Source organism: Schizosaccharomyces osmophilus, chromosome 1 (genome assembly GCF_027921745.1).
Source record: "Schizosaccharomyces osmophilus chromosome 1, complete sequence".
Taxonomy (NCBI): domain Eukaryota; kingdom Fungi; phylum Ascomycota; class Schizosaccharomycetes; order Schizosaccharomycetales; family Schizosaccharomycetaceae; genus Schizosaccharomyces; species Schizosaccharomyces osmophilus.
In genome coordinates this window covers 542,780-564,796 of record NC_079238.1, presented here as the reverse complement: position 1 = coordinate 564,796, position 22,017 = coordinate 542,780, and the positions used below count along the sequence as shown (strand labels likewise).

Below are 22,017 nucleotides of genomic sequence, written 5' to 3'. Positions count from 1 at the left end.
TGTTCCTCCTTTTATGAATTGTATCCTTGCTTTCGCCTTGAAACTTGCGCTTCTTCAATTGACAACCTAATTGATTTTATATGCTGTCTCTTTCATTTGAGTTGAAATGATTTGTTTATTAAATAGAGATGATTGCTTTCGTCACTAAACCCTTCACAGTACTACGTTTCCTTTCGATAACTAGTTTTGCTCTTTCCCCTACGACTCGCTATCCTGCATGTCTCAAAACAAACCCACTCTTCTTGAGACTTGTACATTTCTGAACCTTACAGAAATTAGCAGTAAAATGTCTAAATATAGTGTGTTATTACCTACTTATAACGAGAAAAGAAACTTGCCAATTATTACTTATTTAATTGCACGTACATTCGAGCAAGCAAACTTGTCTTGGGAAATCGTGGTGATTGATGATGCCTCTCCAGATGGCACTCAGGAAGTAGCTAAAGAGTTGCAAAGCATTTACGGCGAAGACAAAATTCTTTTAAAACCCCGTGCTGGGAAGTTGGGTCTTGGTACCGCCTATATTCATGGATTGAAGTCTGCTACTGGTGACTATGTGATTATTATGGATGCTGACTTTTCTCACCATCCTAAGTACCTTCCTGAATTTATTAAATTACAAAAGGAAGGTAACTACGATATTGTTTTAGGAACTAGATATGCTAAGGATGGTGGTGTTTATGGATGGAATTTGAAGAGAAAGTTGATTTCTCGTGGTGCCAATCTTTTGGCTAGTACTGTTCTAGGAACTGGTGTTTCTGATGTTACTGGAAGTTTCCGACTATACAAGAAACAGGTTTTGGAAACCTTGATGAAAGAAGTAACTAGCAAAGGATATGTTTTCCAAATGGTATGTACTTGTCTGTTTGTGTAAGCTACCTTGATCACAAAAACTAACTGTTTGTAGGAAATGATTGCTCGTGCTCGTCAACACAACTATAGTATTGGTGAAGTCCCTATCGCATTCGTTGATAGATTGTACGGTGAAAGTAAACTTGGAATGGATGACATTATCGGTTATTTGAAGGGTGTGCTTTCCTTGGTTTTCATTTAAACATGCACAAAAGCACAGTATATACGAATTAATCCACCTCTGGGTTTCATTGTTTCTTGAGTTACTTTTTCGAAAGCATTCACTGAGAATTTTCCAACTATAATAATGGCATATATTTTTTTTAGATTTTAATGAGTGATTAGTTTTCGAGTATGCTTAGTTATCAGAGATGCTAATATGATTAATAACATTCAAGTATGGTTAGCTTATATTTCGAGTAATTCAGAGCAGTAAGTTGAATGGAATGGAATGAAACGATATCTAAAAGATAAGTATAAACATATATATGTAGGTTCATTATTTATTATTTTTCTTTTTAGATATTCCAGTAGTGCAGTGTTCAAATTCAAAAATACTACATTCACAAGTCATTACGTATTGGTTGTATCCTTCAAAATATTCCCCAATTAAGTACCTCAATGATAACATAAATAAAGCAAAAACAAACTCAGGTTGTTGAATTGGTATTGTGAATTCGGACTCCTTCAAGATTTGGTTGGCTATAAAGCCAAAACAACTAGAACCACACTTCAATCTTCTTTTTTATCTAATGGCTCTCCAGAGGCTCTTCCGATGTTTTCTCCCATCCTGATCAACGTTTCGGTCGTTTCTTTCGAACTTTGCAAAATATCGTCATCATATAAAACCTGATTTCCCTTAAAAAACACAACGATCGTACTGCCACCATATTTAAAATAACCCAGTTCGTCCCCACGTTTCACCTCTTGGCCCTCGTCAGTTGTATGTTGTATGCTACCAACCATCATAGCGCCTATACAAACATACATAACACGACCAAATTGAGGAGATTCTATAGGCATTACAGTTCTGGCATTTTCACCAAAAACATCCAAGGACGATCTGACAGCCATGGGGTTAACAGTATAGTACTGGCCGTCAATGACACTAAGTTTTCCAACCTTCCCATCTAACGGAGAATGAAATCTATGGTAATCTTGAGGAGCCAAGCGAAATATACAAATCGATCCGTCCGCGTATTGCGATGCCTCTTTTTCATACTCTGGCCCAAGGAGTCGAGCTATAGAAAATTCCGACCCTTTGATCCAATAAGTTGTAGCAATATTAATTTTATCATAGACAACCAATCGACTGTCAGCTGCTGAGACAAGAATGCCTGAATTATCTGGTGAAGCTAGAGGTCTTACACCAGGCTTTAATCGGCGATAAAAGAACTCATTAAAAGTATTATATTCATTGATCGGTTTTTCCACTTCATCAGTATTCAAGTCAAAAAATTTAATAAAGGGTACAATATCTTTTGTTGATAATGGAGAATCATACTTTATCCCCTGTCTGAGCGTCAGTGATCGCAGTAGCTTTCGAACTAAAAGTAAAATTAGCATGAATAGAAGAAAGCTATTATACCTCTTGTTCCTTCCATTCGCCGGTTTCGTATACCCCGATATAACAAACGTATACCAACCCGAACATATGCGTTCATCTTCTCTTCTACAATCTGCCCTGTCTTACGGTTTCGCACCAAAGTTTTTGCTGAAGTTGATCCTAGCTTATGCGATCCATACGCTACTTTGGTAAAAACCTGTAATATATTGGTTAGAATTTTCATAAACAGAAAATAAATACCTTGGTAAACCACTTTCTTTGAGCTTGGTTTAAGGTGAGATAATTGGACATCATTAACCTATTCACACGTTTCCAGTCATGACTGGCACAAGTCGCAAGGTGAACAGTAGCTCGATATTGGTCCATCTTGTCTAACTCGCATTTCATACACAAAGGGCACTTATGCAAGCAAACCAAAACTAACCGGTTGCCATTCGTATCTACTGCGTCTGAGTCTTCGGATATCTCAGAACTTTGAATTGGTGTTGATTGACCGCTGCTGTCAAACCGCGAGGAACCTGACTGATGCAACGGAGGATTCGATTCTCGATTGCAGATGAGGTAAGTAAGTTTCTCAAGACAGATAACTGCTTCATCGAGACTAATTGCTTCCTCATCCTTATTTACATTTTTGCTTAAAATATCCTCGAACAAAGAATCAATGATGGCTGCGGGTATGTTTGATCCCAAAGAATCCAATACAGCATACATGCCTAACTTTGATACTTGACCATTCTCAACCTCGCCGTATTGAGATAGCATGACTCTCCAAAATTTCTGGCGAACTGCAGCAAAAGGGAAAAAGATAGCACGGAACGTAAGTGCCGCTTGTTCAGATTCCGGTCGAAGATCCTTACAGAATAGTTTAAGAGGTATACTTTTCGTGACCACATCTGTCTCCAAATTATTTTCGACAGCAGACGAGAAATCGTCTATAAGTATTTCAATAGGCTGTGTATCCGCTTTTTTGGGAATCTCGCTTTCTTCGTAAGCTTTTTGTCCATCATCAAGTTTATAAAGCCCAGTGATAGGATCAGGCTGTGCAGCCGCGTTAATAATGCTCTGTATATCAGCAGAGCAGACTCCCACTGAATCATTCAAGGATATTTTGTCATGATCAATGACTTTAAAAATAATATCATAATTTTTCTCCAAGGTACCCACTTCGAATAAGAACTTTTGTTTATAAACGGGATTCAAGTTATGCCTAACCCTTTTTGTACGGAAAGTGTTTTTCGAAAACGACATAATCACAAATGGATCCATGTCAAATCCGGTGTGAAAGACTATTACAATAGTTAGAAGCATTTATATGTTTAGTCATACCATTTTTCAACGGTGGTAAATTAGAAATAGAATCAATTTCCACAAAGGCAAACCCCAATAGGTCGGTAACTTGATTTTTGGTAATGCTAAAAGGCTGTTTCAACTGCTTCTTTACTTTGGGTTTGATTTCATACGTCTCCTCGATACCCGGATCATCCACGGGGTAAAAGGAATCGCTTTCTGGTAAATTGGATTCAGCCTCGGCCAAAAAACTAGAATCTTCCAAATCAGATTCAATGTTATCCAACTCAATTCCTTTTAATGAATTCGAAATGCCATTGGCCTGATTATCCACATTTTCGGAAGAGAATTGCTTTTCTACATCTTCAACCCAAGTTTTAGCTAGACTAGCAGAATCTGCTTTAGGATTCCTAGGGTCATGAACGCTATATTTTAATCGAAATGTTCCTAATGGTTTCACCTGCAAGCTCTCATTAGATTTCGAAGAACTGCTCTTCAGAGGGGGATATATAGGGCATTGCTGACTCTGATACCTGTATTAGCACATTCCTTTCTAGTATCATATACCTCTTGTGAAACCATCTTTAGTAGATGATCCAATCTTATAAGTGATTCTCCGAGGGTGTACTTTCTTCGTTTTTGTTTGCAACTGAAACACAAATGGAATTCTAGGTCCTGATAGTCCACGGGAAGGGGCATACTTAGAGTCATTAGAGAATTATCATTGACAATTTTATTCGTATGAACATTTTCGATTACGGCTCGGTATTTTTTATATTTTAGTTTTATGTACTTAAACCATAAAAGTTAGCCTTTGAATGATAAAAAGCATTAGCGGTATTGTATTAGTTCCACTTACTAAGCAAGACTCGTTGTCAGATGTAGTATCTGGAAGCGCATTTTCATCTATGTCCGTAACCTTTTCAGGTTAATTGATTTCTGTTTTCAAGCAACCAGAGAGCGACTTACACCTTCTACCTCTATTTTAAGAATTATTGATCCGTTTCTAATTCCTTTTTGAAGCGAGTTATAGCTTCTCTCCTTCTTCGTAAAAGCCATTTCTGTACAACCTCCTTCAAAAGAGGAATAAAAGAGAATTGACAGTGAACGTTATAGAGTAAAAATATTGGATATTAGGGTAAAAAAACGAACCATTTATATTAATAAAAAGCAAGATATTCGAAAAGACGCTTCCTAAATGATGCGAAAAACAAGTTTACGTTTTTCCTATTCAGTTGGAAGTTGAATTACGTCAGGTAACGTCTTGTTAGCTGTTTCACGAAGCGCCGAAAACAAAGTCAAATTTAATCCAAGGTAGCGTTTTATAGAAAGTTCATATATTTATAAATCATTACCATCCATTCTTATTGTAATTAGAAAAAAAAAGCAGACTATTCATAACGTTGTAAAACTAATCCATAAGAGGGAAACAGTCAACAAACTGATCAGGAAATAACAAGCTGAAGCGAATAAAAGAAAAACAGGATTAAAACTCAATTTCAATCAAAATGAATAGGAAACGGATTAGCAAAAAATTAGAAGTGGAAGGGAAATGGGGAGTGCGTTAGGTAAAAGAAATGAATGGAGACCAAGGACAAGTTACTACCTGTGATATTTGGAGGGAACGAAAGGCATACGAACTACCGTAGCGGGTTGAAGCTTATTACGAACCTTTACATGTACCGAGGTACCAGTCTTATGGAACCCAGTAGTAATGTAACCCATACCAATGTTTTTGCCAAGGGTAGGGGAAGGACATCCAGAGGTAATGTTGCCAACTTGAACACCGTCAATTTCAACGATGCTACCATGGCGGGCAGGAGCATTTTCGATCATGAAACCCACACGGCGGCGAGAAGCACCTTCTTTGATTTCTTTTAAGATACGGCTGCTGCCGACAAAGTTTTTTTCTTCCCTTCTACGTTTTCCAATAATCCAAGATAAGGAGCCCTCAACAGGAGATGTAGTGTCATCAATGTCGCTGCCGTATAAGCACATACCTGCTTCCAGGCGCAAAGTATCGCGAGCTCCTAGACCAATCGGGCGTACATTTTTGTTAGCTAAAATGCTTTGAGCTAAATCTAGAGAGGCATCGGCGGGGACAGAAATTTCAAATCCATCTTCACCAGTATAACCACCACGAGAGACCAGACACTGGATACCCTTGATATCAACATAAGCGGATTGGCCAAATTTAAGCGCTGAAAAATCATAAGAGGATGCAAGGCTTTGAATAACAGTTGCGGTTTCGGGGCCTTGGATCGCAATTAGTGCACGATCTTGTACACGTTCAAGTTCGACACCGTTCCAGTTCTCAAGATGCTTTTTTAAATTAGCTTCATCTTTTTCGCTGCATGCAGCGTTAGTGACAATATAGTATGTATTGTCATCATGCTTAGCGATAATTGTATCATCAATGATGCCGCCTTGTTCGTTGGTAAAAGCGCTCAAAGTAGAATGGAATGGAGCAAGTTCTTTTAAAGATGATGGTGTAATACTTTCTAGATACGCAGAGGCATTCTCACCACGAATAAACCACTGAACCATATGGCTTACATCAAACAAGCCAGAATGCTCACGGGTCCATCTGTGGCTTGTGCTGATTGTTTGGTCCTTATATTGTAAAGGCATGCTGAATCCAGCGAACGGTACGATGGTAGCACCTGCATTGACATGAAGATCGTACAAAGGAGTATGCTTTAAAGCAGTTGAAGAAGAGCTGGCTCTTTTGATAACAGAGGGAAGAACACGGGATTTTATAGAAGTAACCATATTCAATCGAGCTCAAAGTATGTTTTACAATACCAAAAGTTTCTACTTATCAATAAAACAATACCTAAATTTGGCAATTTCAATAACGTGTTTCTGATGTAGCGTCAACAACAGTTTAATAAAAATTATACTTTGTTTTGTATGCAAGCAAGTTGGGCGGGTTTCAAATGGCAATGTCTAATATAGAGATATAAGTAGTCGTATGGGAATGCCTTTCGACCTGAGATGAGATCTTCGGAAAAAGAAGTACGAGACTTATCAAGCTTAAATTTTTACCAAAACACCCCAATAACATTGGATTAAGGGAGCATTGTAAAAATGTCTAAACGAAACAATTGAATCATGAGATCAATTACATGACTGGTACGATTGCCAAAAGAAAAATGTAAATAAAATCCCACTGTAGAAGACAAGTGCAGAAAGGGAGAAAGAAGGAATGAAACTGTACAATGTTTAAGAAAGATTTAATTCGTATTTTCTAATTACCTTACATAATTATAGAGACACCAAAAGCACCTTGAAAAGGAATCTAAAACACTAGCGTACTTTGGGAATTCGTCTGTCTCAAGTCAACATAGTGGGTAGTATAACTAAGGTAGATTTCTAAAACAAATAATCACGTCCTTATAGAACAAAACGTTACATAGGATTCTTGTTTCATGACCATCATCATGCTTATAGCTTATGAAAAGAGTTCGAAGCTACGAATTCGTGGTTCAATAACTGAAAAGAGCAACTCATAAAAACACGAAAATCGATTTTTTGACATAAAAAGAATAACCATTAAAATACAACAGAATCTAACATGCCAGCCAACATGGAAGAAATGTTTGTATCGATACACTGGGAGACTTCGGCATCCAAATGCTTTTTGGGATCTTGTTTACCGACATACTGGATTCGAAGTTGCTCAGGAGTCAAGGAAATTTCATTCTGAACACGCTCTGTATATTGTTCAGAAAGAGATTTCATGCGTTCCATAGTAGCTTGATTTTTGTTGGCAGAAGTATCAAAATTGTCCAACAAAAGGCCGTGAGCCCAAGGCTGCTTGTGAAGATTCAAAAGCATAAGTTCTTCCAATTCAGTCTTTTTATAATTGATGCGGAGAGAGTAATAATGCCTTCCCAAACCGTGGATGAGAGCTTGGATGCTGGGTTTATTGATGTGACCTAAGTTGGAGGTCGTTTGTCTGGGCTCTTGACCCATCATTAAAGTGGAAGGATTAATTAAGCGAAAAGCATCGATGACAACTTTACCTTTGACGGATTGAATGGGATCTACAACGACAGCGACAGCGCGAGGAGTCAATTGTTCAAAAGATTGTTGAGTATTGATATCCACACTAGAAAGCCAGCAACCAAAACCAGGGTGAGAGTGATACCAACCGACCACCATTTCGGGTCGACCAGTTTGTTTGAGCATATCCATCATGTTTTTTTGGAAAACAGGGTCCACGGCTTCTACACTAACACCAGTACCTGACTGGGGCATGGCAAACACATCAACGACACGAACAGTAAAATCGTCCACGAATTCGCCCAACATCAAACCCATAACTTCCATGGGAGTACCGTGGCGACCGTGACGAAGCATTTTCAGAAGCGCGAGGGACGAGATATAAACGCATTCCGAATTATCAACAAGAGGCTGGTCGCCCATGACACCAGCACCCATGCGTGCTCCCTGTAACAAACGCTGTAAGGACTCCATTATGAAAATATGGCAAAGAATATATTGAACTTAAAGAGGAAAAGGTGTATGCTTCTATGAAAGCACGTATCAAATAGAATATCTATAGCGTCTTAGTTGGTAGAGTTTAGAAAGCAAAATCCGAGAAATCAACAGAAAAGACGACTTTACGTATCACTTGGTCGAAAAGAGTCGCTTTTAGCTCCTTCTGTTCGGAAATGGTTTCTTGTAAAAAATTTAAAAAGGTATCGTAGAAAAAACAGAGAGTCCAAACAAACAAAAATGGGATGGACAAAGTTCTTCACCTACACTGCTACTGTTGTTGGTAATGCACAGGTTTCGCTGTTTCCAGCTATGACCATGGAAAGGCTAGTACTCTCACTAACCCTCCCATTTGCATTTTACGTGCTCTTGTGTACTATTTCGTAATTTTTTTATATTGCGACAATGTGTTTATTTGATGTCTAACGAGTACCTTAACTAGTTTTTACGATGTCCAAACTTATATATCATACACTATATTACGACCATAAGCTCCTTTTCGTTAAACCATTTACAGTCATCATTTCATTTCATTAAATAGAAAAAAAGTAAAAAAAGTAAAGAAAACAAGAAAGGGAAGAGAGGAGGCAAAGAAAGGAAGGCAAAGAGAAAGAAGAAGCGTTTTATTTAGCCTGGGCCAATCTTTGGCATTTCAAAGTGTTCTGACTGATTCCCCAATAGTCGATTGTAATCATCCACTCTGTCTTTATGAGTCTTGAATCGCTCCTTTTGGGCTTTTTCCAGAAGCCGCTTCTCCTGAATAGCTTCGAATTGTCGTTCAGCTTCCGTCGAATCCCTTGCTTCATCTTGGGATTCTGAAACTCGTAGCATTTGATAGTCTGATGGATTTTTCTTCTTGGAATCATCGTCTTCAGCTGCCATATATTGATCAGCTTTTTCGCTAAGTTTTTTAGAGCTTTTCTTTTTCTTTTTCAACGGCTTTTTCTTGACATTCTTTAGTTTTAATGAGCCGCCTGCAAAGTCCATGGCATGCGTAAAGGAAAGTGTCCCCAAGGCATGTCATATCCTATATAATATACTATACTGCGCTGAAGGTGGGTTGGGTTATCAATACCGAGAAATCCATTGAATTGCTTCTGTCGTGCTTCATTTATTCAAGACGTTTTTTTTATTAAACAAATGTATAGTAGTTGATTCCTTCATGACGGATTTTCTGCCAGGAGGAAAAGAAAGCGACAATGAATTCCATATGTGGCCACTAAAAGACTATTTGTTTATTTTATGGACAAGTTTTATTTTTTATATTTTTAGACTTAGTTTAAGACCAAAAGGCTCTGTTTTAAGACACATTTTTACTGTTTAGTTAGTTTATTTATTCGTTTCCTTTATTTATTTACATTTGGAACTTCTCCAAAAGCGCTTTGCGTTCCATTATGCAATATATTACTTCGCACTTTTCCGTTCAGCTCGGTCAATATCATTATGAAGCACTATAATAGATAAGGAAACTTACTGTAAGGACGAGTGACAACTGACGTCGTGTGTTTCATCACTACAATTGTCTGCCCTTAACCAACAATAAGAAACAAAAGAAAGCAAGTAAACATTAGAAAACATTGCTATGAAGGTAATAGAATTGATGTTTGGAACATGAATTGCTAATGCAAACATGATGTGCAGTTTCTTGAACTTGCCGAACTTGACGCGATCAACAACGCGTTGTCATTTGATGCTGACGATTGCCGGATACATGGGAAATGCGAAATCTACACAACAAAAGTAAGTAAAAGAACAAATTTTTAAAAGAAAACGAAAGAAACGTGTCAAACGCCGGTTTTTCTGGAAAACGATTATGGATGAAGGTCGAGGGTTTGTACTAACTACACTGCCGTTTCGTCAAGAAACGCGTTCAATCTTCCGAGTCGTTTGCAGTTCTTATCCTCGATGTGGCAGAGGTTGTGGAAACGCGTGCAGATTGAGATGTTGCCTTTTCTTTTCTTCTTAGTTCGTGATCGTTTCCATCGAACAACCCCCCCAGAGTGCTGATGTTAACTTTTCTTACAATTCTTTTATTTTTTTTCAATGGTTCTCTAACCGTCTTTCTAGTCTACCGGTTCGGATAAAAAGTTATACAAGGCCATTGAGACGCGGTGCCAAGAGGATATGCTTGCTTTTTCAAGTAGCAAATCCCCTGAAGTTGCTTTCAGTTGGACACAACAGAGCCCTTTCGGACCCCTCGATCAGTCCTCTTCGCGTCGCACGTTTATGTATATTGTAGCTACTCTAAATGCCTCTCATCCTGATCATGACTTTAGTACTCTCCAGCCGACAGACTTTTACAAAGAACCTTTGCTTTCACGGGTTTTGGACAGTGTGAATGCAACCATCAATGGCATGGGTCGCGGTAGAATAAGTGTAAACAAACTTTGGGAGACAGTAGACCGACATATCAACCTTTCAGAATGTAATATCTACTCTTATACTCCCGACAGCGATAGCGATCCTTATGGAGACGAAGCTTTGATTTGGAGCATGTCATACTTTTTCTTCAACAAGAATATGAAACGTATGCTCTATTTTTCCCTTCATGGTCTTGGAAAAGAGGGCACGTATCAAAACCAGTATGCAAACGAAGATGAATCTGTCCTAACGCCGGTTCCAGAGGATGGCGAACCCAGTGATTTTGAGGACGATTGGGTAGCCAATATGGACGAGTAAATCGTTATTACTTTCTCCTTTCCCTCGTTTATGTTTTATTCCCTTGTTTCACCTTCCGACATCCCTCTTGCTTTCCGTTTTTGATGATAGAATTTTATATTATTTTTTCCTTTTTGAACCTAGTTTCGTCTAATGGTTACAAGACAACGATTGAAGCATACTCCAATCTTTTTGCTTATTAATTTCTTTATTGTGAATGCCCTTGTATAATTAAAAGAAAGAAAGACATGCTCTGCTTCCCGAATAATTCCAAATTGCCTTTGTTGTTACTGTAATATATATGCTTCAGGAAAAGTCTTAATATCCGAACTTTTGATGTTTGATCGTCTGAAAAGTCTAAATATGTAACTCTTTCTTTCTTTGTTTATTTAAAGAAACTATTCCATAACTCTATTTATTACTATTCTTTACATTCGTTTCAATGTTCACGGCTGAAGTCAACGGTTTTCCCTTGAGATAGTCCTGGTTTTAGGAAAGGATGCCTGGTATTTCTCTTGTATGTTATTTTTCTTCCTACGTTTTTATAATTATCTGGTCTTTCTGTCATTTTACTCTTAGTTCATCTCCTGTTTTTACTATATATTGGATTTATATAGAGCACACATAAATTTAATTCTTTTACAACCAAAGTTACGTAGTTGTAGTGGAATAATAAAGACATATATAAAATAACATAACATTCGGCATACTGCATCCTAGTTGAACAGTGTTTACACACAGTAGAAAAAAATACTGCTTGTTATAGCCAGCTATAACTTGGATTTCCCTTTGTAGAGTTTATGAATAGGACAAATTGTAGTGGCTTTAGCTTCCAAGTCTCTCCCGCAAGAGTCAATCTTGAAATTGACCAGTTTTAGAGCACATCCAATTTCACGAGACACAAGTTGTGTTTACCATGATTTATGTAAAACTTCTTCGAAATTAGCTAGATAAATTTATTCGTTCTTTCACTTTGAAGACACAGAAATCCAATATATTCGTTAGGATCATTCAGCGCCTGATTTCTGCTTTCCGTATTTGGCGATTTCTCCTGCTGCCTCTAAACTAAACAAACGTTTGTTCCTACGCATAAACAACGAATGGAAACATCACATCTTTCCATAAAATCTTTTGATATAAAAAATTATGTTGCATTTCCATTTTCATAATTTTCATGAAAAGTTAGAAATACAATCTGCCGTTAAAATTTTTTCTATCTGTATCGAAACATCTATAAACTAACTTTTGTTAACAGTTATTAGGAAAAAACCTAAGATCTAAACATTTAAAAAACAATTAAACGAACGAATGCCATGAACCGACATTCACCACAGAAACAAGTTGGATAGATACTAAAGTATTATAAGCATACAAAACTCCCGCTTTGTATGGTAAATTATCTAAACAGTTTCAAATCATGCATCTGCAGTATAAAATAGAGACTGTTCAACAACATGCTAAACAATCTTTGGAGTAAGAATTCTTACAACCATAATGCTTGGCGAAGTTTGTCCAGAACCCGAGCATCCTCACTACAAGCAACCTTTTCCACGGGTATATCATAAGGAGCGAGGAACTTGGGTGCTTGCACAAGCGGTGGGCCAGCATCAGGATACAAACCATAAGGAATCGTGATTCGTGACAAGTTCACATCACAAGATGGTGAAACAAGGGAAGGATCTGGAATGGGAGAAGAGTAAGAAATCAAATGTAACTTGTGGTTCAAAGACGTAGTGATACTAAAGGATTGTTTTATTAAACCGTTAGGTTTATAATGCAAACCACGCATATTTTCGTCATCCATAGAACTATCGTCACTCATGCTCCCTGCACCACTATCGTCCTGTTGAAAAGAGTTTAAAGAGTTATGAGGGTCTATTGAAGAAGACCGTTTCACAGTACTATCACTAGAAGTTCCTTGGTAAGGCTTACGTTTTCCTTCCATTTCCCGATATGTTAAGAAGGAGCCACTCACACGAGAAGCACTCCATGATTTACCATCAGTCCAACGACGCATTCCAGCTTCCCGTTCGTCCCAAACAAATACGCTACCAGCGCAAATCAAGCTTCGTTCGTGGTCAGAAAGACGGCGTTGTACTCGAGGTAATAAGCCAATTCGGCAGGCCTCAAATAGGATAATGGCATCCAACGGAGTTTTGATGACACCGCTATAAGTCTGCATGATAAATGTGACTGAAATCAAAATAGGCTTAACAAAACCTTATAGATATCGAATAGAACACTCGTCAATATACAAACCCACCGTAGGGTAAGAATGCTTGTAATAAATAAACTTTTTTTTTTCTTTGGAAAGTCAACAAATTAACCAAAGGGATGATAAAAGTTTGTTCGTCCCACACCCCGCGAGAAGAAACAAAACTAGAAAAATCACAGCTTAACAAGCCGTAAAAACTTTATATGTACAGTATGAATAAATGGAAAATTCCCAATAACCTTCCAACTATTCAAACACAAATATTCGTATCGAATACTAACCTTTCTGTTCCAGCTTCAGCAACCAAAAACGTTTCTAATCCAGCTGAAAGACCGAGTAAATTATTTATGAATGAAAGCAGAAATAATAAACAAGGTCTAACTCAAGTTGCTTTTCTCAACCAGCAAATCTTAACTCTACCGTGTTCTTCAGTCTGTACGTAAGTGTTCGACAGCACCCTTTTTTTTTTACCTGCACCTCAAAATTAGAAGAGACAGGCCAGCAAATAAAAATGCCCGTCGATCTAGTATTGTACTTTCGGTGACGTGAATATATTGATCTGCCAAAGCGTGTGCTTTATAACAAATCTTTGATCGTACAAATATACTCAAAAACCCGCCGACGCTAACCTCGAACCTAGGAAAGCAACAAAGACTTCGAACAGGAGCAACGGTTTCGAACGTAATTCTTTGCCAAGCCTCTATGAGTAGTCGTCAATAGACGCTTATCAAGGGTGACAAGAAGCTCTCAATTTCCAGCTTTTTAAGAAGCAACGCTGATGTTTGCGAAGGAAAAAGGTAGATATACTAGGGTTAAAAAAAGTTTTATATGCGAAGGAGCAGTGACCCGTTTAGCGAGTTATAAAATTTTTAGCTTCACAACACCGTGCACTTAAGTCTGCACACACACCAATTAGCAAGTCACAAAAAATTTTTATATCACTGTATGGATGAGATAAAGTGAAGGTAACCGTTTTTCGGTAATGTCCACTCTATTTGTGACTATTTTACCACCGTTGACATGTTAATCAACCCTTTATAAAGGAATGATGTAAACACAAGACGTTGTGAGGGAAAAATTAAAACTGCTACAGAACCTCTGACAAAGGAATTGCGCGTTTCAAAGTTGTTTGAGACAGTGGCAAGAATATTGTAGTCGTGTGTTATAAAAACATAAGAATGAATTCACAAACTGACAAAGGCTTAAAACAGTCATTTCGTGAGCGTTCAGAAAAGAAGAAAGTCATTCATACATTTGCTTTTCATGATTTCAAAAGCGAAACTTTAGATTGTGTGGTTTCATCAAAATAGAACAATATCAGAGTTTGTAGAAGTTTCACGTGTATTCATTCATCTTCTGTATGAATTATTCGACATAGATTAAAATCGATTCATAATCATCAATGAAATCAATAGAAACGAAAATAAATAACACTGGGATCAGCAGACTTGCGTAAACAACGGAAGATTATACATAGGCCAACAAAGAAAATTACGATGTGAAAGGAGGGTCATTTAATATGTAACAAACAAACAAGATTAGTTTTTCCGATTCGTCTGCTTTAATGTTCCTTGGGGTAAAGTTTTTAATTCATCAATGGCTGCTTTGATATTCTGGTGAAGAGGTTTTTTCTTCCATCCTTTGACAGTAGAAATTAAGTTGTCGGTTTGTAATTTAAGCTCTTCGTTTGTCCATTTAGACATCACGTTTGAGATTCGATTCCAATCCAAATCTGCTGTGATTTTCGCATCCGCTGGTACAGAAGTGTGAACATGCTCTAATAGCTGTAAACTATCTCCAGCATAAAACCTGGATGCGTTTTTTTTCTTTTTCTTTTTATTACTTTTTTTCTTTCCCTGTTTATTTTTATCATCAGATTTCGATTTCGTAACCGAGGGCTCTTCATTTGTATCTCCGGCACTGGGTTTGGGATGGTCTTCCGCTTTTTGAGTCTTCACAAGACTCTCCTTATCAGTCGACGAACGGATCTTGAAATCAAATTCAGATCCCTCACGAGTAGATTCTCCAAATGAACTTGTAGAGCCGGACTTTGAACTGCTCGTCAAAGACTTTGCAGAAGAACTATTAGAAGGCTTTGCTGCAAATTTCCATAGTAGGGCGCATTCTTCTGACGGGAGACCTAACTGAATTGCAATCCAATTCCACTTCGTTCCTTGTTCACTTACCAGTTGATAAAGCCTCTGAGACGTTTCTTCACTCCAGCTTTCCTGTTCGTTTTTCGGACAATATACGAATTTTATATAATTTATAAGAGACTTTTTGTCAATGTCCTTTTGAATCTCTAGCAGGATTTCGTTATACAATGATTGCTGTCCGGTGTACCGTATGTTGGGATTACATATACGATAACCAAATTCATCTAACGTGATGCCCTCGTTTTCACAAAATGACAATACACAGCCATGAATATACTCGGCATCTCTACGGTCAAAGACAGGAATCGATGAATCGGCGGTTTCAAGAGCGATATCTTGAATAGATCGTCTTTCATAACCAGTCACTTCGAAAATGGCTCGCATATACGCCAACAAGGAGTTCTCAGAGCGCTGCAAGCACAACCTTGCAGACTCCAAGAACCCAAATAAGCGTGTCTTAGCATCCGAAGTTTCCAGGATTTCTTTCATTTGGTTAGGAGAAATCGATCGCGCTTGTAAGAGTTCGTCGATTTTGCATCGAAACCACGTTTCATCCTCTTCCGTCCAGCTACTTTTCCTTTTCTTTACTACAAATGAAGTTTCAGAATCGACGGTAGCTGGATCCACCTCAACATCTCCAGATGATTCTTGCTGTTTGCGTTTAGGATGATATGTCCGAATAATGATAGATGAATAGACATTAGATTTAATAATCTGCTTTGCAGCTTCTAAGCATTCTCTTTGGTCTTCTGTCCACGTAGTAACGGCAAGTCGTTGGGGCGTAGATGGCTTAATTGCTAAAGAGCCAAAGACAAATTCATCCCCTTCATCAAAGTCATATACGTCCTTTCGCACATTTCTAGAAGGACTTTGAAAAGGGTTGTTGATAGAATTGATCATGTTGATATTATGGTCCCTATAACTATTACTAGTAACCTCTCTTTGTAGCGTATCAGAGTGACTATCCTCAATGGAACATGGATTTGAAATCAAAGATTTATGTGAAGACGCGTCCTTGTTTGAAGAATACAGATATTTCTCAGATGTTCTATTGCAATTGGGTTCTGTGCCAACAAAGTTGCTCATAACAATGAAGAAAATGGAGATCTAACTAAAACGTTAGCCATGTCATGTCAAGTAAACAAAGCAATGAATCCAAAATCACGCAATAAATAACTATATATATATATTATTTTCCAAATTAACACCACATGTTTTGCAAAAATCACTGTGCTACATTCATTTGTCTCGTAGACGCGACGTAAATCAGGACTTTCGATAGTTCTTGACTTCTAGACGCTTTTTTCGCGGGACTTCTATACTGTGACTTACTTAAGATCATATAAATAGAAGATAAATTTCTTTAAATCGCATTTCCTTGTGCTTTCCACACAATGCAAATCGTTTTAGTAGTTGGGGAAAGATACGTTTCCTCTAGGGTAAACAAGAATAGCAAAAGCGCGTCGCTCTTCCTCCTATATGGGTGTTACTTGATCCTTCAACACCAGGTCACACCGTCTTTATCTAACGAAGGGAGCAAAGGCAAGTCGCTTTAAATAAACAAAGAAAAAGTTTCTTTGTTCTGAGAGCGCTATAAATGTGATCCCAAGCAGTTTGAAACTTGAGTAGAACCATCCTCGCTTACCAGAGAAGAAAGTATTCTTTCGTAGAAAGACATCGTCACAAGGTATCTACTGTCTTTGGATTTTTGTCGCTTTTTGTTATTTGTTGAACGTGCGCATTCTTCCTTGTTTGAAGTCATTGACAAAGAAGGACTAGCTATTCCACATTTTGTTTGCTTTGAAACGCGTCGACCGTGATTTCTGCTTTGTTTATCCTCGAAGAGGAGAATCTACAATTTATGAAAGAAATTTTGTGTTAAAACTCGCTGAATCGCTGTTTTTTTCTTTTAAGTATTACTTTCATTAAAGCAACTCGGCTCTTTTTTGTAATTTTTTTGCTTTTGAAGAATTTTGAAATTCTTGCTATTTTGATTTATATCGCCACAACGGAGTTCTGAAATAAAGAACTTTCACTCTAACGATTGTCTCTCTTAATATATTTATTCTTTTCGCTTACGATCCATAATTGAAACCATGGCCAGTGCTACTTCCGCTAATGCTATCCTTGAGAAAACCCATCGCTCGACAAACAATGCTCGTCGAAGCCCGCATATTAATAATCTCAACTTTGAGTTGCCCAGAGATTATCAAATGACAAGCCTTATTGGACAAGGTGCTTATGGTGTCGTCTGTTCCGCTGTCCATAAGCCGACCGGCATCAAGGTTGCAGTGAAAAAGATTCACCCTTTTAACCATCCTGTCTTTACTTTACGTACACTACGCGAAATTCGCTTGTTGCGCCATTTCCATCACGAAAACATTATTGCTATCTTGGATATACTCCCACCTCCAAGCTATCAAGAGCTGGAAGACGTGTACATTGTGCAAGAGCTTATGGAAACTGACTTGTACCGTGTTATTCGCTCCCAACCCCTAAGTGATGATCATTGCCAATATTTCACATACCAAATCCTTCGTGCTTTGAAGGCCATGCACAGCGCCGGCGTCGTGCATCGTGATTTGAAGCCATCAAATCTTCTTTTAAATGCTAATTGTGATCTAAAGGTTGCAGATTTTGGCCTCGCCCGTTCCACCACCACAGTGCAAGATGGAAGTCCTGGCTTCATGACAGAGTATGTGGCTACTCGTTGGTACCGTGCTCCGGAGATCATGCTTAGTTTCTGCGACTACAGCAAGGCCATTGATATTTGGAGCACCGGCTGCATTTTAGCCGAAATGCTAGGCGCTCGTCCTCTTTTCCCCGGAAAAGACTACCATAGTCAAATTACCTTAATCTTGAACGTTCTGGGAACACCGACGATGGATGATTTTAACAGAATTCGCTCTGCACGTGCTCGTAAATACATTCGAAGTCTGCCCTTCACCTCGAAAGTGCCGTTCAAAAACATGTTCCCCCATGCTTCTCCAGAAGCTATTGACTTAGTCGAGCGTATGCTCACTTTTAATCCCGATAAGCGCATTACCGCTGAAGAGGCCCTAGAGCATCCTTATGTCGCTGCTTATCATGATCCAGATGATGAACCCACCGCACCTCCTATGCCGCCAAACCTTGTGGATCTCTATTGTAAAAAGGAGGAATTGGAAATCCCCGTTTTGAAGGCTCTAATTTACCGTGAAGTCAATTTCCGTTAAGAAAACAATGATTTCATTCATTCATGTTTTTGATCATATTCATATATTCCTGACGCTAAACTGACTGGATTAGGAGCCGAAGAAACAAGGTTTGGCTCGATGCCAAGCTTTTGAAGATGATTTCCTGTAGTAGGGCCTATGGTTGCTAATTTCCTTGAAAAAGAAGCTAATTTTGAGCAAAGTTGTGTAGGGCTAAAGACAACGATCCAGTCGATTTCTGGGTGTTTTTTAATGATAGCTGAAACCTGGCTTTGACTTTGCTCGAACTCTTGAGTTACATAAACTACCAACTCTTCAATGCGGTCTCGCCCTAATTTTTTAGGAATAATATCGCGATGCTTTTCACCTAATAAAAAGAGCAAAGGCTTTGATGGACGAGTCTTTTGGTACCAACCTTGGATGAGATCAGCCAAGGTTTCACCGCGCCCGCAATCCCTGCCAAACGTTTGTTGGAATCCTAGTCTTCGAATACTGTCATCTGTTGCCGGACCCACCGTAAAGACCGGAATCGAGTTCAAAATGGTTTTTTGAGTGGATTTATCCAACTGTTTCAACGCAGCACTAAGGGTTTCACTAACTCGCTGACTGGTCACAATCAATCCGCAATAATTGGACAACAACTGAGAAAGCTTGATTTGTAAAATGTTTTCGTTTATGGGTTGATGCTGTAAAACTGCCAAAAAAAATGCATTTCGTTGGTACTGTCGAAATGCATCAATATACGGATCGACCGGTTTGGACTCAGTCTTTAGCAACAATATCGACTTCATACTTTGTTTTCTAGTAAACGAACAAGTGGCTTTCTAATTATAAACAACGATGGATATGGAAGAAACCGCAAATGAGGAATTCGTGCACCGAGACGGTTTAAGATGGGAAAGAAAGGAACCTTTGGGAAACCTCTTTCCGTATCACTATTGAAAATGATTTTTAATGACAATTGATTTAAGGTATAGTAAAAATTAGATGACTACAATAAAATAAATAAGAAATTATGCAAGTTACAATAAACTCAATGTTATGTGTAGTATAAGAGCAAAAAGATGAGGTATATATGTGGTTTAAGCATCTCTTGTTTACTTTGAAGCCATTTAGTAAATCAATATATACAAATCGCATAAAAGTAAATATAAACGAAATAGAAATGAAAAGAATGCATAAAATTAAAAGAAATGAAACGTATATCCTCTATAAGAAAACGAACTATTAACTGCTGAAAAGTCATCGCATGGTAAAAGCTGTAAAAAGACACAAAACACATATTATCGTGAGATAATTTAATAAACAAAAGGCCAGACATTAGATCCAAGATTCCAAAGATTGAAGGAAGCAAAAAGAAAGAAAAGAGAGAAAGAGTGCCGTAAAATAATGGTATGAAGCCGCTTACTTTTTAATGCTAGACGAAGTATTAGAAGATACAGCCGTACTTGACCGTGATAAATTGAACGTTTTCTCAAATAGGGCTTGGCGGATATTCTCTGTTTTCGTTGATATAACGTAGAAAATGGTATCAATAAGAGTTGCCAGAGCAAGAAGACCCATGGATACCCACATCAAAATGACAAGTTTCTTTCCTACGGCAGCATGAAGGTAAACATCGGCATCTTCAATCGCCATGACAAAGGAAGTGACAGATACATGCACAAATAGAGACGTGACCAGAATACTTAGAAAAGTAAACACCGACAAATAAAGTCGAATAAGTCGCAAATAAGGGAGTCGGTCCATAAAAGGGATCGCAGCGATAGCTGCCAAAAGAAAGCAGACACCACAAACAGAAAACGAAAACACAACCATCCATGGATGGACTTGCGGGAGAAGAAACTTGGATCGCAAATCAGCCATTGAGAAAGAAGGGATGCTTCTGACATTTGTAAATTTGTCACAACTGACAGAATTATTTCCGCCGACCAAACACATGGAAAAGAATCCAACATTAACTTGGGCAGAACGACTTGACAAATTGAACAAGGATAGATGGGAGCTCGTCTCGGACTTGCAGCCGGTCATGACCAAAGCCAATATTATCCAGGCGCCCAAAAGACAAAAGCCACAAGCGGCTTGAAGGATGTACTTGATGAAGAACATGATGATGGGGGAAAACTGCAACCTGCTGTAAATAGATAAAAAAGTGAAATACGCTGTCTGAGTCAACGGTCAAGAACAGATATAGAATAAGCGAAAAGAAAAGAAAGAACCTATTGAATCACAAGGTTTGTGCGTTTAATCTACACCAAACACTTCAATTGCAATACTCAATGGTGCACAAAAAGGAAGAGGTTTCCGTACATAAGGCATCCATCAGAAAGAAAGAAAAAAATAAAGCAGCAATGTAACAAAGAAAATAAAATAAAACCTTGTGACATCAACTCTTATTTCGTGTTATTTCTTTGTTTCACAAAACAAAGAAATCGGGAACAAAGAAGCTTGGAACGCTGCTACAGGCATGGACGCATAGAACGTTCAAGTAAATTTCCATTCTTCATGTAAAAACAATAATCTCCATAATATTATGCCGAGTTTTGTAGTCGATGGACAAATAGGAAGAAATGTATAAGTTGTATGTTCTGGAAAGAAACGTGCCAATTTTTTTTCATAAGTGTTTAGTAAAATTGTCTTGTAGATTGGTAAGTACGGTTTTTGAGGATATTGGCTTTGCAGTTGCTTTTTCGTATGCTCTTGCTCAGAGGTTAAATCGTCAAACTTCCATTGAATCCAAAGTCCAGTAGGAACACTCTTTGTGTTTAGGACATGTAAATGACAACCATCAAAGTCTGGTTGATGAATCCATCCTTGGCTCTCCTGTTCTTCTTGCGATGGTATGAGACGGCTGAGAGAAGACTCCAGCTGGGATTGAAGAAAGTGCAAGGTCGAAGGATTTCCGGCCTGTTTTAATTCCATATTCCATCTTTTAAAAATCTTTTTGGAAGAAGGTTGTAAATGTGATTTTGAAAGCTTGCAGTAGATCGACACATGACGACTGAAAAGAGGATGCTGTTCATCAGCAAGAGGAAGCAGTCGAAGATTTACACGATTGCGCATGGCAGGAAATTTTCCCATTAATTCTAAATGAGATGGTTAGCCCATGAAAAGTTACAAGGAAAGTGAACTGAGAAGAAGGCTATAAAAGTGTCTTCAAAGACTGCTTTGCTTACCTCTGGGAAGTAAATGATGTGTCGACAAGTCCTGTCGTAATGGAGAGCATACCATATGCACCAAAGGATCTACAGAAAACGAAGATTTCTGACCCTTCATTTTGAATCACAAAACTATGGCGTAAAAGGAAGGCATAGTTCCTTCCTATGCAAAGGCATCGTGAAAATCTAGAAAATTTCTTATAAAAATAATCAAAGCAATTTTTGACGCACGAACGGGTTTCTATGTACTAATTTACAAATTTACTATATGGATTGGTATGATCGCTTCTAACTCATCTTTGAACTTTGGAAAACTCGAATTGACTAGAGTCTCAGGTAAAGATGTCCTGATGACTACTGATAGCTTATGGTAAAGCCGTTCTTTCCAGTTAACTCTCTTGTTTCATTCTTTAGTTGATACTCCTGG

General features: G+C 38.1%; 12 protein-coding genes across 12 annotated transcripts; 3 read left to right on the top strand and 9 right to left on the bottom strand.

Annotated features, from left to right (window-relative positions):
- Positions 1 to 286: 286 nt before the first annotated feature.
- Positions 287 to 1,054, top strand: dpm1 (dolichyl-phosphate beta-D-mannosyltransferase catalytic subunit Dpm1; the record flags this gene model as incomplete). Its single annotated transcript, XM_056179055.1, has 2 exons — positions 287 to 850; positions 908 to 1,054. 2 exons carry the CDS (start codon positions 287 to 289, stop codon positions 1,052 to 1,054), a joined length of 711 nt encoding a protein of 236 aa, XP_056035346.1.
- Positions 1,055 to 1,584: 530 nt separating this feature from the next.
- psd3 (phosphatidylserine decarboxylase Psd3) lies at positions 1,585 to 4,765 on the bottom strand (the record flags this gene model as incomplete). Its single annotated transcript, XM_056179054.1, has 7 exons — positions 1,585 to 2,399; positions 2,441 to 2,615; positions 2,660 to 3,705; positions 3,746 to 4,232; positions 4,274 to 4,498; positions 4,566 to 4,625; positions 4,676 to 4,765. The coding sequence occupies 7 exons, from the start codon at positions 4,763 to 4,765 to the stop codon at positions 1,585 to 1,587; spliced, it is 2,898 nt and encodes a 965-aa protein (XP_056035489.1).
- Positions 4,766 to 5,308: 543 nt separating this feature from the next.
- gcv1 (glycine decarboxylase T subunit) lies at positions 5,309 to 6,478 on the bottom strand (the record flags this gene model as incomplete). Its single annotated transcript, XM_056179053.1, has 1 exon — positions 5,309 to 6,478. One exon carries the CDS (start codon positions 6,476 to 6,478, stop codon positions 5,309 to 5,311), a length of 1,170 nt encoding a protein of 389 aa, XP_056035488.1.
- Positions 6,479 to 7,261: 783 nt separating this feature from the next.
- rpn11 (19S proteasome regulatory subunit, ubiquitin-specific protease subunit Rpn11) lies at positions 7,262 to 8,188 on the bottom strand (the record flags this gene model as incomplete). The annotated part of the gene is made up of 1 exon (XM_056179052.1): positions 7,262 to 8,188. One exon carries the CDS (start codon positions 8,186 to 8,188, stop codon positions 7,262 to 7,264), a length of 927 nt encoding a protein of 308 aa, XP_056035487.1.
- A 648-nt stretch (positions 8,189 to 8,836) lies between these two features.
- SOMG_00256 (DUF1754 family, FAM32A-like protein, implicated in mRNA splicing) lies at positions 8,837 to 9,196 on the bottom strand (the record flags this gene model as incomplete). Its single annotated transcript, XM_056179051.1, has 1 exon — positions 8,837 to 9,196. One exon carries the CDS (start codon positions 9,194 to 9,196, stop codon positions 8,837 to 8,839), a length of 360 nt encoding a protein of 119 aa, XP_056037091.1.
- Positions 9,197 to 9,791: 595 nt separating this feature from the next.
- Positions 9,792 to 10,888, top strand: maf1 (repressor of RNA polymerase III Maf1; the record flags this gene model as incomplete). Its single annotated transcript, XM_056179050.1, has 3 exons — positions 9,792 to 9,797; positions 9,851 to 9,949; positions 10,277 to 10,888. 3 exons carry the CDS (start codon positions 9,792 to 9,794, stop codon positions 10,886 to 10,888), a joined length of 717 nt encoding a protein of 238 aa, XP_056035485.1.
- A 1,462-nt stretch (positions 10,889 to 12,350) lies between these two features.
- Positions 12,351 to 13,049, bottom strand: pac2 (cAMP-independent regulatory protein Pac2; the record flags this gene model as incomplete). Its single annotated transcript, XM_056179049.1, has 1 exon — positions 12,351 to 13,049. One exon carries the CDS (start codon positions 13,047 to 13,049, stop codon positions 12,351 to 12,353), a length of 699 nt encoding a protein of 232 aa, XP_056035484.1.
- Positions 13,050 to 14,620: 1,571 nt separating this feature from the next.
- eta2 (Myb family protein, RNA polymerase I termination factor Eta2) lies at positions 14,621 to 16,580 on the bottom strand (the record flags this gene model as incomplete). Its single annotated transcript, XM_056179048.1, has 2 exons — positions 14,621 to 16,302; positions 16,571 to 16,580. 2 exons carry the CDS (start codon positions 16,578 to 16,580, stop codon positions 14,621 to 14,623), a joined length of 1,692 nt encoding a protein of 563 aa, XP_056037079.1.
- A 754-nt stretch (positions 16,581 to 17,334) lies between these two features.
- Positions 17,335 to 18,453, top strand: spk1 (MAP kinase Spk1; the record flags this gene model as incomplete). The annotated part of the gene is made up of 1 exon (XM_056179047.1): positions 17,335 to 18,453. One exon carries the CDS (start codon positions 17,335 to 17,337, stop codon positions 18,451 to 18,453), a length of 1,119 nt encoding a protein of 372 aa, XP_056035482.1.
- A 17-nt stretch (positions 18,454 to 18,470) lies between these two features.
- On the bottom strand, positions 18,471 to 19,223 carry hem4 (uroporphyrinogen-III synthase Ups; the record flags this gene model as incomplete). The annotated part of the gene is made up of 1 exon (XM_056179046.1): positions 18,471 to 19,223. The coding sequence occupies one exon, from the start codon at positions 19,221 to 19,223 to the stop codon at positions 18,471 to 18,473; it is 753 nt and encodes a 250-aa protein (XP_056035481.1).
- A 613-nt stretch (positions 19,224 to 19,836) lies between these two features.
- On the bottom strand, positions 19,837 to 20,541 carry dni1 (tetraspan protein, claudin Dni1; the record flags this gene model as incomplete). The annotated part of the gene is made up of 1 exon (XM_056179045.1): positions 19,837 to 20,541. The coding sequence occupies one exon, from the start codon at positions 20,539 to 20,541 to the stop codon at positions 19,837 to 19,839; it is 705 nt and encodes a 234-aa protein (XP_056035480.1).
- Positions 20,542 to 20,916: 375 nt separating this feature from the next.
- rrg8 (mitochondrial conserved fungal protein Rrg8) lies at positions 20,917 to 21,708 on the bottom strand (the record flags this gene model as incomplete). The annotated part of the gene is made up of 2 exons (XM_056179044.1): positions 20,917 to 21,518; positions 21,609 to 21,708. The coding sequence occupies 2 exons, from the start codon at positions 21,706 to 21,708 to the stop codon at positions 20,917 to 20,919; spliced, it is 702 nt and encodes a 233-aa protein (XP_056035629.1).
- Between the last annotated feature and the right edge of the window lie 309 nt (positions 21,709 to 22,017).